The sequence below is a fragment of the Fusarium phalaenopsidis genome (genome assembly GCF_050370095.1).
Source record: "Fusarium phalaenopsidis strain FUZ10S chromosome Unknown contig_32278, whole genome shotgun sequence".
Classification (NCBI taxonomy): Eukaryota; Fungi; Ascomycota; class Sordariomycetes; order Hypocreales; family Nectriaceae; genus Fusarium; species Fusarium phalaenopsidis.
In genome coordinates, this window is record NW_028145417.1 from 3,151,550 (window position 1) to 3,165,666 (window position 14,117).

General features: G+C 56.2%; 1 protein-coding gene across 1 annotated transcript in view; it reads left to right on the forward strand.

Moving 5' to 3' along the window:
* The window catches only part of LRP88_01608 (uncharacterized protein), a gene marked incomplete at both ends in the record, with an annotated part of 45,825 nt that extends 31,969 nt beyond the window's left edge, over positions 1-13,856 (forward strand). Inside the window, one exon of the mRNA XM_083238285.1 lies at positions 52-13,856. Within this exon, the coding sequence (XP_083106790.1) occupies positions 52-13,856 (13,805 nt within the window). The remainder of the gene's footprint in view (positions 1-51) is intronic.
* Positions 13,857-14,117: the final 261 nt, after the last annotated feature.

Sequence of the window (14,117 nt, forward strand, 5' to 3'; positions counted from 1 at the left end):
CTTCACGATCTGCAGTCTTGTTCGTCGAAAAAGCAGCCCAAGATTTCCCAGGTCTGCAAGGAAAGACGCAAATCCTTGTCGGCACAGCCGAGGACATCAAGCTGGTCAAGGACTTCCACCCTGACGTGGTTGTCATCAACTCGGTAGCCCAATATTTCCCGAGCCGGAACTACCTTGCACAGATAGCGAGCGAGCTGATTCACATGACCAGCGTCAGGACGATCTTCTTCGGAGATATGCGATCCTGGGCCACCAACAGGGATTTCCTCGTGTCCCGAGCTCTCTACACGCTAGGTGACAAGGCTACAAAGGATCAGATTCGCCGGGAGGTTGCCCGACTGGAGGAGAACGAAGATGAGTTGCTTGTTGACCCAGCATTCTTCACCTCTTTGACCAGCCAATGGCCCGGCAAGGTCAAGCATGTCGAGATCTTGCCGAAGCGGATGAGGACGAGCAATGAACTGAGCTCGTACCGATATGCTGCGGTGCTACACATCTGCAGGGATGGGGAGGGTAGGAACAGACATGACAGACGTGTCCACTCAGTGGAAGAGAACGCCTGGATCGACTTTGCGTCGTCTGGCATGGATCGTCACGCCCTCGTTCAGATGCTCGATGAAAGCAGAGACGCCAAGGCTGTCGCCATCGGCAACATCCCTCACAGCAACACGATCAACGAGCGACACTTTACGACATCCCTGGACACCGAGGGAGAAGGCATTGCCGAAGATTCACTGGATGGATCCGCCTGGCAATCGGCTACGAAGGCAATGGCCGCGCGCTGTCCTTGCCTGTCCGTCACTGAACTGGTCGAGATCGGCCAAGCGGCAGGATTCAGGGTTGAGGTCAGCTGGGCTCGTCAGCGATCCCAGCATGGTGCACTGGACGCCGTCTTTCATCATCTTGAAGATGACAGAGCAGGCCGCGTCTTGATCAACTTCCCCACAGACTTCGAGCGTCTATCCCCTAGCACCAGCTTGACCAGTCGGCCGCTGCAGCGCATCCAGAACCGTCGGTTCGAGTCGCAGATCCGCGAACAGCTGCAAACGCTGCTGCCACCTTATATGGTTCCACCACGGATTCTAGTGTTGGAGCGGATGCCTCTCAACGCAAACGGCAAAGTCGACCGTAAGGAATTGGCAAGGGAGGCGAGGACCCTGCAAACCATCAAGCCTTCTGCCACGCGCGTGGCTCCTCGCAACGATATTGAAGCCATCTTGTGCGATGAGTTCCAGGCAGTTCTTGGTGTTGCAGTCGGAGTCATGGATAACTTTTTCGAGCTGGGCGGACACTCCCTGATGGCTACGAAACTGGCCGCCCGTCTCAGTCGCCGCTTCGACACCCGCATCTCTGTCAAGGACATCTTCAACCAACCAATCCTGCAAGATCTCGCGAATGTGGTCCAGACTGGCTCCGCTCCTCATGAAGCTATTCCATCCACGCCCTTCTCTGGTCCCGTGGAGCAATCCTTCTCTCAGGGCCGTCTATGGTTCTTGGATCAGCTGAATCTCAATGCATCATGGTACCACATGCCGTTAGCGAGTCGCTTGCGAGGCCCGCTTCGGATCGAGGCGCTGCAGTCAGCCCTGGCAACGATTGAGGCGCGGCACGAATCCCTGCGCACCACATTCGAGGAGCAAGATGGTGTTCCCGTTCAGATTGTACACGCTGCGCGCAACAAGCACCTGAGAATCATCGACGTGTCGGGCACCGAGGATGCGTATCTCCCAGCATTGAAGCAGGAGCAAGACGCCGCATTCGACCTGACAGCTGAGCCAGGCTGGCGAGTAGCACTGTTGCGCCTAGGACCGGATGATCATATCCTATCCATCGTCATGCACCACATCATATCTGACGGATGGTCGGTTGATATCCTGCGACAAGAACTTGGGCAGCTCTACTCGAATGCCTCATCGCAGCCCGCTCCTCTTCCGATTCAATACCGAGACTTCGCCATCTGGCAGAAGCAGGAGAGTCAGATCGTTGAGCACCAGAAGCAGCTGAACTACTGGAAGAGACAACTGGTCAACAGCAAGCCGGCTGAGCTCCTGGCGGACTTCACTCGTCCGAAGGCGTTGTCTGGCGATGCTGATGTCATACCGATAGAGATTGACGACCAAGTATATCAGAGCCTCCGCTCGTTTTGTCGCGCTCGGCAGGTCACCAGCTTTGTTGCACTCTTGGCAGCTTTCCGAGCTGCTCACTACCGCCTAACTGGGGCCGAAGATGCAACCATCGGCTCTCCAATCGCCAACAGAAATCGACCTGAGCTTGAAGGCCTCATTGGATGCTTTGTCAACACCCAGTGTCTCCGAATCCCTGTCAAGAGTGAGGACACATTTGACACGTTGGTTAAACAGGCACGAGAAGCGGCGACCGAGGCCCAGGACAACCAAGATGTCCCGTTCGAGAGGATCGTTTCTTCCATGGTTGCTAGCTCGCGAGATACCTCGCGAAATCCACTCGTCCAGGTCATGTTTGCTGTGCACTCTCAGCACGACCTTGGTAATATTCGTCTAGAAGGTGTTGAGGGAGAGCCCGTTTCGATGGCAGCGTCCACACGCTTTGACGCGGAAATGCACCTATTCGAGGACCAAGGGATGCTCGGCGGCAACGTCGTCTTTTCCAAGGATCTGTTTGAATCCGAGACGATCCTCAGCGTCGTGGCCGTGTTCCAGGAGACCCTGAGGCGTGGCCTAGCCAATCCTCACGCAAATCTCGCAACGCTTCCTCTTACCGATGGATTGCCCAGTCTTCGAAGCCTGTGTCTTCAGGTCGATCAGCCTGACTACCCCCGAGATGCCTCCGTGATCGACGTTTTCAGAGAGCAGGTAGCATCGATGCCCAAGTCTATCGCCGTTATCGATGCTTCCTCGCAGCTCACCTACGCCGAGCTCGACGAGAGATCTAGCCAGCTCGCCACGTGGCTACGCCGACAAGATACAGTCCCTGAGGAGCTGGTCGGCGTCGTCGCTCCACGGTCCTGTGAAGCAATCATCGCTTTCCTCGGCATCCTCAAGGCGAATCTCGCTTATCTGCCACTTGACATCAACGCACCCGCTGGTCGCATCGAGACAATCCTGTCATCTCTACCAGGAAACAGGCTTATCTTACTGGGATCAGATACTGAGGCGGTCAAGCTTCACGCAAACAACGTTCGATTCACCCAGATCAGCGACGCCCTCGTCAAGAGCGGCAGCCCCCCTACCGAAGAACTTTCCACGCGGCCGACTGCACAAAGCCTTGCCTATGTCATGTTCACATCAGGCTCAACTGGCGTCCCGAAGGGTGTCATGGTAGAGCACCGAGGTATCACACGTCTCGTGAAAAACAGCAACGTGGTCGCAAAGCAACCGGCAGCAGCTGCCATCGCTCATCTTTCGAACCTTGCTTTCGACGCCTCTACCTGGGAGATCTACGCTCCTCTCCTCAACGGTGGTACAGTCGTCTGCATTGATTACTACACCACGGTCGATATCAAAGCCCTCGAGGCGGCATTCAACCACCACCACATCCGCGGAGCAATGCTTCCACCGGCACTTCTAAAGCAGTGTTTGGTCTCTGCCCCTACTATGATCAGTTCTCTGGAGATACTTTTCGCCGCCGGCGATCGGTTGAGCAGTCAAGATGCCATCCTGGCGCAACGTGCCGTTGGTTCGGGCCTTTACAACGCTTACGGCCCTACAGAGAACACGGTCCTAAGTACGATACACAACATCGGCGAGAATGAGGCATTTGCGAATGGCGTTCCCATTGGCAACGCTGTTAGTAACTCCGGTGCACTTATCATGGATCAAAATCAGCAGCAAGTCTCCGCCGGGGTGATGGGAGAGCTTGTTGTAACCGGAGATGGCCTTGCTCGCGGATACATAGATTCCAAGCTTGGGGTGGATCGATTCATCTACATTACCCTTGATGGGAACCGGGTCAGAGCTTACCGCACGGGCGATCGTGTCAGGTACCGACCTAAAGATGGACAAATCGAGTTCTTTGGCCGAATGGATCAGCAGATCAAGATCCGTGGTCATCGCATCGAGCCAGCAGAGGTGGAGCAGGCTCTCGCCCGTGACCCGGCCATCAGCGATTCGGCTGTCATCACTCAGCTCACGGATGAAGAGGAGCCGGAGCTGGTGGCTTTCTTCTCATTGAAGGGGAATGCCAACGGCACCAGCGGTGTCAACGGTGTGAGCGATCAAGACAAGATGGACGATGAGCAACATGCTCTGCTGATGGAGAGCAAGATCCGTCACAACCTACAGGCGCTGCTGCCCACTTACATGATCCCCTCGCGGATCATCCATGTCGATCAGCTACCGGTCAATGCCAACGGCAAGGTTGACCGCAATGAGCTTGCTGTTCGAGCACAGGCAACGCCAAGGACCAGTTCAGCATCAACCTACGTGGCCCCTCGCAACGATGTCGAAACCATCATCTGTGAGGAATTCGCAGATATCCTCAGCGTTCGAGTCGGAATCACAGATAACTTCTTCGACCTAGGTGGACACTCGCTTATAGCCACTAAGCTGGCCGCCCGCCTCAGCCGTCGACTAGATACTCGCGTGTCTGTCAGGGAGGTCTTTGACACTCCCGTGGTGGGCCAATTAGCGGCTTCTATCCAGCAAGGCTCGACCCCTCATGAAGCTATTCCGGCGTTATCACACTCGGGACCTGTGCAGCAGTCCTTTGCTCAAGGCCGTCTTTGGTTCCTGGACCGTTTCAACCTCAACGCTGCCTGGTACATCATGCCATTCGGCGTTCGTCTTCGCGGACCTCTGCGAGTCGATGGACTTCAGACTGCATTGAGGGCCCTCGAAGAACGGCACGAGTTGCTACGCACCACGTTCGAAGAACAGGATGGCGTTGGTATGCAAATCGTTCACCCGCCCCGAATGAAGGACATCTGCGTCATAGACATCTCTGGCGCAGATGAGGATCTTTCGAAGCTGAAAGAGGAGCAGCAAGCTCCTTTCAATCTCTCTACTGACGTCGCTTGGAGGGTAGCACTCTTCAAGGCTGGAGAGAACCACCATATCCTCTCCATCGTCATGCATCACATAATCTCAGATGGCTGGTCAGTTGACATCTTCCAGCAGGAGCTTGCCCAATTCTACTCGGCAGCTGTGCGAGGGCATGACCCCCTTTCCCAGGTCAACCCGCTCCCCATTCGCTACCGCGATTTTGCTGTCTGGCAGAGACAAGATGAGCAAGTTGCCGTTCACGAAAGCCAACTTCAGTACTGGACAGAGCAGCTCGCGGATAGCACGCCAGCCGAGATCCTAACTGACTTCAACCGGCCGAAGGTCTTGTCCGGCGAAGCTGGCACAGTACCCATCGTGATCGAGGACGAGGTTTACGAGAAGCTCTCCCTGTTCTGCCGCAATCATCACGTCACCAGCTTCGTCGTACTTCTGGCTGCTTTCCGCGTTGCCCATTATCGCCTAACCGGGGCAGAGGATGCGACCATCGGCACGCCAATCGCGAACCGCAACCGCCCCGAGCTTGAGGACTTGATCGGTTTCTTTGTCAATACACAATGCATGAGAATCGCGCTCGAAGAACACGACAACTTCCTGTCAGTGGTGCAAAGAGTTCGCTCAACAGCAGCCAGCGCCTTCGAAAACCAGGATGTGCCATTCGAGCGCCTTGTATCTGCACTTCTGCCCGGCTCCAGAGATGCCTCCCGGAATCCCCTCGTTCAACTCATGTTTGTCGTCCACTCCCAGCGAAATCTCGGTAAACTGCAGCTGGAGGGCTTGGAAGGCGAACCAACCCCGATCACCACGACGACCCGCTTCGATGTTGAGTTCCACCTCTTCGAACAAGACAAGGGCCTCGCCGGAAATATCATCTTCGCAGCAGACTTGTTCGAGGCTGCCACTATCCGCAACGTTGTTGATGTCTTCCACGAGATCCTCCGTCGTGGTCTCGACCAGCCAGACATCGCAATTTCCACCATGCCACTTGTCGATGGCCTGGCGGCGCTCAACAGCCGTAACTTGCCCGCAGCTGAGGACATCGAACCTGACTTCGCCGCCGAGGCCTCGGTGGTTGATGTCTTTCAGGCACAAGTGGTCGCTAACCCAGATGCCCTGGCTGTGACCGACACATCCACAAAGCTTACCTATGCGGAGCTGGATCAACAATCCGACCATGTCGCGGCTTGGCTGTCCAAACAGAAGCTACCAGCAGAGAGCATGGTCGTTGTTCTTGCGCCACGATCCTCCGAGACCATCGTAGCGTGCATTGGCATCCTCAAAGCGAACCTCGCATATCTCCCCATGGATTTCAACGTCCCCGAAGCCCGCCGCCAAGCAATCCTTTCGGAGATTTCAGGGGAGAAGTTCGTCTTGCTTGGAGCAGGAGTGCCTATTCCTGATAACAAGACACCTGATGTCAGGATAGTCCTCATCAGCGATATCGTCGCCACCAAGACGGGCAAGTCCTACTTACCGAGCACTCGGCCATCTGCATCAAGCCTTGCCTATGTCATCTTCACATCAGGCTCGACAGGCCGACCAAAGGGTGTCATGGTCGAACATCGGGGTGTTCTTTCTTTGGTGAAGCAGAACGCTTCAAGAACACCACAGAGTCTGCGGATGGCACATGTTTCCAATCTCGCCTTCGATGCTTCCGTGTGGGAGATATTCACCACGCTGCTGAATGGAGGAACGCTTTTCTGCATCAGCTACTTTACTGTCCTGGACAGCAAAGCACTTTGTGCCGCCTTCACCGATCATCGCATCAACATCGCCCTGCTCCCACCGGCCTTGCTCAAGCAATGCCTTGCAGACGCACCATCTGTCCTGAGCTCCCTCGAGGCTCTATACATTGGAGGCGACCGCCTTGATGGAGCTGATGCAACCAAGGTCAAGGACCTCGTCAAAGGCAAGGCCTACAATGCCTACGGTCCCACCGAGAATTCCGTCATGAGCACGATCTATACCATCGAGCACGAGACTTTTGCGAATGGCGTCCCCATCGGCACATCTCTAGGCCCTAAGTCCAGAGCCTACATCATGGACCAGGATCAGCAGCTCGTACCAGCAGGTGTGATGGGAGAGCTTGTCGTTGCCGGCAGCGGTCTCGCACGGGGGTATACCGATCCATCACTAAACACTGGCCGGTTTATCCACATCACGATCGATGGCAGACAAGTTCAGGCATACCGGACCGGCGATCGAGTCAGATACCGACCTAGGGACTACCAAATCGAGTTTTTTGGCCGTTTAGACCAGCAGATCAAGATCCGCGGTCATCGCATCGAACCAGCTGAAGTGGAGCAGGCTCTTCTCAGCGACTCATCGATCAACGATGCCGTTGTTGTGTCGGCGCAAAACAAGGAGGAACTTGAAATGGTTGGCTACATCACGACCCAGGCTGCACAATCCGTCGACAAGGAGGAAGCCAGCAACAAGGTGCAGGAGTGGGAGGCTCATTTCGACTCGACTGCATATGCCAACATTGGGGCCATTGATCGCGATGCCCTCGGACAGGACTTCTTATCCTGGACATCCATGTACGACGGCTCATTGATTCCCCGGGAGGAGATGCAGGAATGGCTCAGCGACACTATGCACTCACTCCTCGACAACCAGCCGCCCGGAAGAGTGCTCGAGATCGGAACTGGTACCGGTATGGTGCTTTTCAATCTCGGCAAGGTTGAGGGACTACAGAGCTATGCCGGTCTTGAGCCCTCGCGCTCCGTCACTGCCTGGGTTAACAAGGCAATCGAAACTTTCCCAAGCCTGGCAGGAAGCGCCCGAGTCCACGTTGGAACCGCCGAGGATGTCAGCTCCATCAATGGACTGCGTGCCGATCTCGTTGTGATCAACTCGGTCGCCCAATACTTCCCAAGTCGAGAATATCTCGCTGAGCTGACGGCCAACTTGACTCGACTGCCCGGTGTCAAGCGTATTTTCTTCGGCGACATGAGAACCTATGCCACCAATAAGGACTTCTTGGTGGCACGAGCAGTCCATACCCTAGGGCCCAATGCATCTAAGGCCATGGTTCGACAACAAGTGGCCAAGCTTGAAGATGACGAGGAAGAGTTGCTTGTTGACCCTGCCTTCTTCACCAGCCTGAGCGACCAGTTCCCTGACGAAATCAAGCACGTCGAGATTCTGCCAAAGAGGATGGCCGCGACCAACGAACTCAGCTCTTACCGATATGCTGCTGTCATTCATGTGGGAGGCCACGAGATGCCGAATGGGGAGGATGAGGATCAGCAATGGGCTGTCAAGGATATCGATCCGAAGGCCTGGGTGGACTTCGCCGGCACGGGGATGGACCGTCAGGCTCTCTTGCAGCTCCTCCAGGACCGCCAACGTGGCGATGACGTTGTTGCCGTCAGTAACGTGCCATACAGCAAGACCATCATGGAGCGCCATCTGTCTCAGTCACTTGACGATGACGAGGACGGCACTTCAGATGCAGACGGAACGGCCTGGATATCGGCCACTCAATCACGGGCGAAGGAATGCCCTGCTCTCTCAGTGGCCGACCTGATTGAGATTGGTAAGGGGATCGGCTTCCAAGTTGAGACCAGCTGGGCTCGACAACACTCCCAGCGCGGCGGACTCGATGCTGTTTTCCACCGATTCGAAAAGCCAAGACACTCGGGTCATGTCATGTTCAGGTTCCCAACTGAACACAAGGGCCGGTCCTCGAGCAGTCTCACGAATCGCCCGCTACACCTGGTTCAGAGCCGCCGGCTGGAGGCAAAGGTCCGCGAGCGGCTGCAATCGCTGCTTCCATCGTACATGATTCCCTCTCGGATCATGTTGCTCGATCAGATGCCTCTCACGTCCAACGGCAAGGTGGATCGCAAGAAGCTCGCTCGACAAGCCCGGGCCATCCCAACAATTGCCGCGAGCACGTTGGACTTTGTGGCGCCACGCACGGAAATCGAGGTCGTCCTCTGCGAAGAATTTACCGATCTACTAGGCGTTAAGGTCGGCATTACAGACAACTTCTTCGAGTTGGGCGGCCATTCGCTGCTGGCCACGAAACTGAGCGCACGTCTAAGTCGTAGACTGGACGCCGGTGTCACTGTGAAGCAGGTCTTTGACCAGCCAGTACTTGCTGATCTTGCTGCTTCTATTCGTCAAGGCTCGTCCCGTCACAGGCCTATCCCGTCTTTACCCTACGAAGGGCCCGTGGAGCAGTCCTTTGCCCAGGGGCGCCTGTGGTTCCTCGACCAGTTCAACATCGATGCCTTGTGGTACCTTATGCCACTTGCACTTCGCATCCGCGGGCCGCTGCAAGTTGACGCCCTCGCTGCTGCCCTGGTGGCGCTTGAAGAGCGTCATGAATCTCTGCGCACAACGTTTGAGGAACGAGACGGAGTCGGCATCCAAGTGGTGCAACCCCTCCGCATGACCAAGGATATCCGGATCATCGACGTGTCCGGCATGCGGGACAACGACGCCTACCTCGAGCCATTGCAGAAAGAACAGCAGACTCCTTTCGACCTTGCTTCAGAGCCTGGCTGGAGGGTAGCGCTGCTGAAACTTGGAAAGGATGACCACATCCTCTCTATTGTCATGCACCACATTATCTCCGACGGGTGGTCTACTGAAGTCTTGCAAAAGGAACTCAGTCAATTCTACTCAGCAGCGAAGTCCGGGAAAGCCCCCTTATCGCAGGTTGCCCCGCTTCCTATCCAGTATCGCGATTTTGCTGTCTGGCAGAGACAAGAGGAACAGGTCGCCGAGAGTCAAAGGCAGCTCGACTACTGGAAGAAGCAGCTTGCGGACAGCAGCCCGGCCGAGCTCTTGGCCGACCACACCAGGCCGAGCGTACTGTCTGGAGAGGCAGGCAGCGTGTCCTTCATCATCAACGATTCAGTTTACAAGAACCTCCTCTCCTTCTGCCGGTCTCGCCAAGTAACCACCTTTGCGACTCTACTGGCAGCGTTCCGCGCCGCTCACTATCGAATGACCGGATCAGACGACGCAACCATCGGCACGCCAATTGCCAATCGCAACAGGCCTGAGCTTGAAAATTTGATCGGCTGCTTCGTCAATACCCAGTGCATGCGCATCACCATCGGCGACGATGAGACATTTGAATCACTGGTACAGCAGGTACGATCTACCACCGCGACAGCCTTCGAGAATCAAGACGTTCCGTTTGAACGAATCGTTTCCGCCCTCAGCGCCGGGTCCAGGGATACGTCCCGAAACCCCCTGGTACAGCTTCTCTTTGCGGTTCATTCTCAACAAGGCCTAGGCAGGATCCAGCTCGACGGCGTAGTCGATGAGCCGGTTCCGTCGACCGTTTCGACTCGGTTCGATCTCGAATTCCACGCCTTCCAAGAGGCCGACCGGCTCAATGGAAGCGTTATGTTTGCCACGGACCTGTTCCAGCCCGAGACCATCCAAGGCTTCGTTGCGGTTGTCGAAGAGGTCCTACAGCGTGGCCTGGAACAGCCACAGAGCCCCATCGCAACCATGCCGCTGGCCAAAGGCATCGCCCAGCTCCGAGATGCCGGCGCGCTGCAGACGCCAAAGTCCGATTACCCTCGCAACGCGTCCCTCGTCGATGTCTTCCAGCAGCAGGCTGCTGCCAGCCCGTCAACTATCGCCGTCACTGACTCGACCTCCAAGCTGACGTATGCCGAGCTGGATCGACTCTCCGACCAAGCTGCTTCCTATCTGCGTCGGCAGCAACTCCCGGCGGAGACGATGGTGGCCGTTCTCGCACCACGCTCGTGCGAGACCATCATCGCGTTCCTGGCTATTCTAAAAGCAAACCTTGCCTACATGCCTCTCGACGTCAACACGCCGTCTGCTCGCATGGAAGTCATCCTATCGTCCGTCCCAGGGCGTAGTAGGCTCATCTTGGTCGGCTCGGGTGTCCGCCATGCTGATGTCAAAGTACCCAACGCAAAGACGATGCTGATCAGCGACGCGGTTACCGGGACTGATGCTATTGGCACTCCCGAACCTCCGGTTATCCGACCCGGTGCCACAAGTCTCGCATATGTCATCTTCACCTCAGGGTCAACGGGCAAGCCAAAGGGTGTCATGGTGGAGCACCGTGCCATCATGCGCCTTGTGAAGGACAGCAACGTCGTGGCTCACATGCCAGCGGCGACACGGATGGCCCACCTCACGAACATCGCATTCGACGTTTCACTGTTCGAGATGTGCGCAACGCTCCTCAACGGCGGAACTCTAGTCTGCATTGACTACCTGACCCTTCTTGACAGCACCATGCTCCGCGAGACCTTTGAGCGTGAGCAGGTTCGCGCAGCCATCTTCCCGCCAGCACTCCTGCAACAGTGCTTGGTCAACATGCCCGATGCGATCAGCATGTTGGAGGCTGTTTACGTTGCCGGTGATCGCTTCCACTCCCGCGACGCCCACGCAACCCAAGCGCTGGCCGGGCCCCGTGTGTACAACGCGTATGGCCCAACTGAGAACGCAATCCTTAGCACGATATATAACATCGATAAGCACGACCCGTATGTGAACGGTGTTCCTATCGGTAGCGCTGTCAGCAATTCAGGGGCCTACGTCATGGATCGCAATCAGCAGCTTCTCCCACCCGGTGTGATGGGAGAGCTGGTTGTTACAGGAGAGGGAGTAGCTCGCGGCTATACCGACCCAAGTCTCGATACGGACCGCTTCGTCACCGTCACCATCGATGGCCAGCGCCAGAGAGCGTACCGCACGGGTGACCGGGTGCGATATCGACCAAAGGGATTCCAGATCGAGTTCTTCGGCCGCCTGGACCAGCAGGCCAAGATTCGCGGCCACCGTGTTGAACTGGGCGAGGTCGAACATGCTCTGCTCAGCCAGAAGTCAGTCAGTGATGCAGCTGTCGTGCTCCGCACCATGGAAGAGCAAGACCCGCAGCTGGTTGCCTTTGTGACTACTGATCACGAATATCGCTCGGGTTCGAGCAACGAAGAGGAGGAGGATCCGTACGCCACACAAGCAGCAAGCGATATGCGCAAGCAACTCCAGTCACTTCTGCCATACTACATGGTCCCGTCCCGGGTCACGATACTCAGGCAAATGCCTCTCAACGTCAACGGCAAGGTTGACCGAAAAGACCTCGCTCGGCGGGCCCAGATTACTCCGACAGCAAGCAGCTCGGGCCCCGTGCATGTGGCTCCTCGCAACGAGACCGAGGCAGCAATCTGCGACGAGTTCGAGACCATACTCGGAACCAAGGTGGGAATCACGGACAATTTCTTCGAACTGGGCGGGCACTCACTCCTGGCCACCAAACTCGCTGCTCGGCTCAGCCGCCGGATGGGCCTTCGCATATCCGTCAAGGATCTGTTTGATGATCCCGTTCCTGTTTCTCTCGCCGGCAAGCTGGAACAGCAGCAGAGGTTCTCGGGAGAAGATGATGAAAGCTCGGCAGTTGGCATTGTCCCCTTCCAACTCCTCCCCGCGGAAATGTCGAGAGACATCATCCAGCGCGATGTTGTACCTCAGATTGAGAACGGTCACAGCACACCCCTGGACATGTATCCAGCCACGCAGACGCAGATCTTCTTCCTGCACGACAAAGCAACGGGCCACCCACCCACGCCGCCACTGTTCTCCTTGGACTTCCCCGAGAACGCCGACTGCCGTCGTCTGGCAAGCGCCTGCGCCGCTCTCGTCCAGCACTTTGACATATTCAGAACCGTGTTCGTGTCAAGGGGCGGCCGCTTCTACCAAGTTGTTCTTGCTCACCTCGATGTACCTGTCGAGGTCATCGAGACCGAGCAAGAGTTGGACGAGGCTGCCCTCGCGCTGCATGAAGCAGACAAGCAGCAGCCCCTGCGTCTGGGACGTGCGATGCTGCGGATCGTCATCCTCAAGAGACCGGGAGCCAAGGTGCGACTTGTTCTCCGAATGTCTCATGCCCTGTACGACGGCCTGAGTCTTGAACACATCGTCAACGCTCTGCATGCCTTGTACAGCGGTAAGCACCTTGCGCAAGCGCCCAAGTTTGGTCTCTACATGCATCACATGGCTAGCCGACGTGCGGAGGGCTACAATTTCTGGCGATCTATTCTTCAGGGCTCTTCAATGACATCGCTTAAGCGCTCTCCCGGCGCCCTCGAGGCCATGACGCCGTCCGCTGCCGGTACATGGCAGACGTCAAAGTCTATCAGGATCCCTCCTTCGGCACTCAAGAACGGCATTACGCAGGCGACCCTCTTCACCGCCGCCGTCTCTCTCTTGCTCGCCAAGCATACCAAGTCGAGAGACGTCGTCTTCGGCCGCGTCGTATCTGGACGACAGGATCTATCCGCAAACTGCCAAGACATGGTGGGACCTTGCATCAACGAGGTGCCTGTGCGTGTCCGGATCGACGAGGGCGACGACATGGGTGGTCTGCTGCGCGCCATTCAGGACCAGTACACCAGCAGCTTCCGGCACGAGACTCTGGGCTTCCAAGAAGTGAAGGAGAACTGCACGGATTGGCCTGATGCGACCAACGAATTCGGCTGCTGCATTGCCTTCCAGAACTTCAACCTGCATCCCGAGGCCGAGGTTGAAGGGCAGCAGATTCGCCTGGAGGGTTTGCCAGCAAAGCCAGCAAAGGATCAAGCACGCCAGGCCAATGGTCATGGCACGAACGGCACGAATGGCAAGAATGGCACTAATGGTACCCGTGCCAACGGTACCAATGGCAGCAACGGTGTTAATGGTCGCGACAGCAACGTGGTTTCAGCCGCTGGCGATCAACCTCCTGTTCACGATCTGGACATTGTTGGCATGCCGGAGCCCAACGGCAGCGTCATGATTGGCATTGGTGCGAGCCGGCGGATCTTTGGAGACAAGGTCGTGGGCAGCATGCTCAATGACCTTTGCGAGACAATGCTCGCTTTGAGCAGAACATAGCAGTTTTTCCAGCAAGATTGACTGGTTGGATGGACAAGATTCTCTTTCAAATTCCGCCGATGTTGGCATGAGGCAACAGGAGGACTACTGGCTTTTCATGTTTTTGCTTTCTTTTTTCCTTTCATCTTTACTTGATGCGCAATGTCTGTTTTTCCTTTAGAATTCTTTTATTCCATAGTTGCTCTTGATTAATTTTGAATCCGTGTACTTCACGAACCTGACTTGGGCTCACCTGCAAGACCGTATGGACTCGGGACAGCA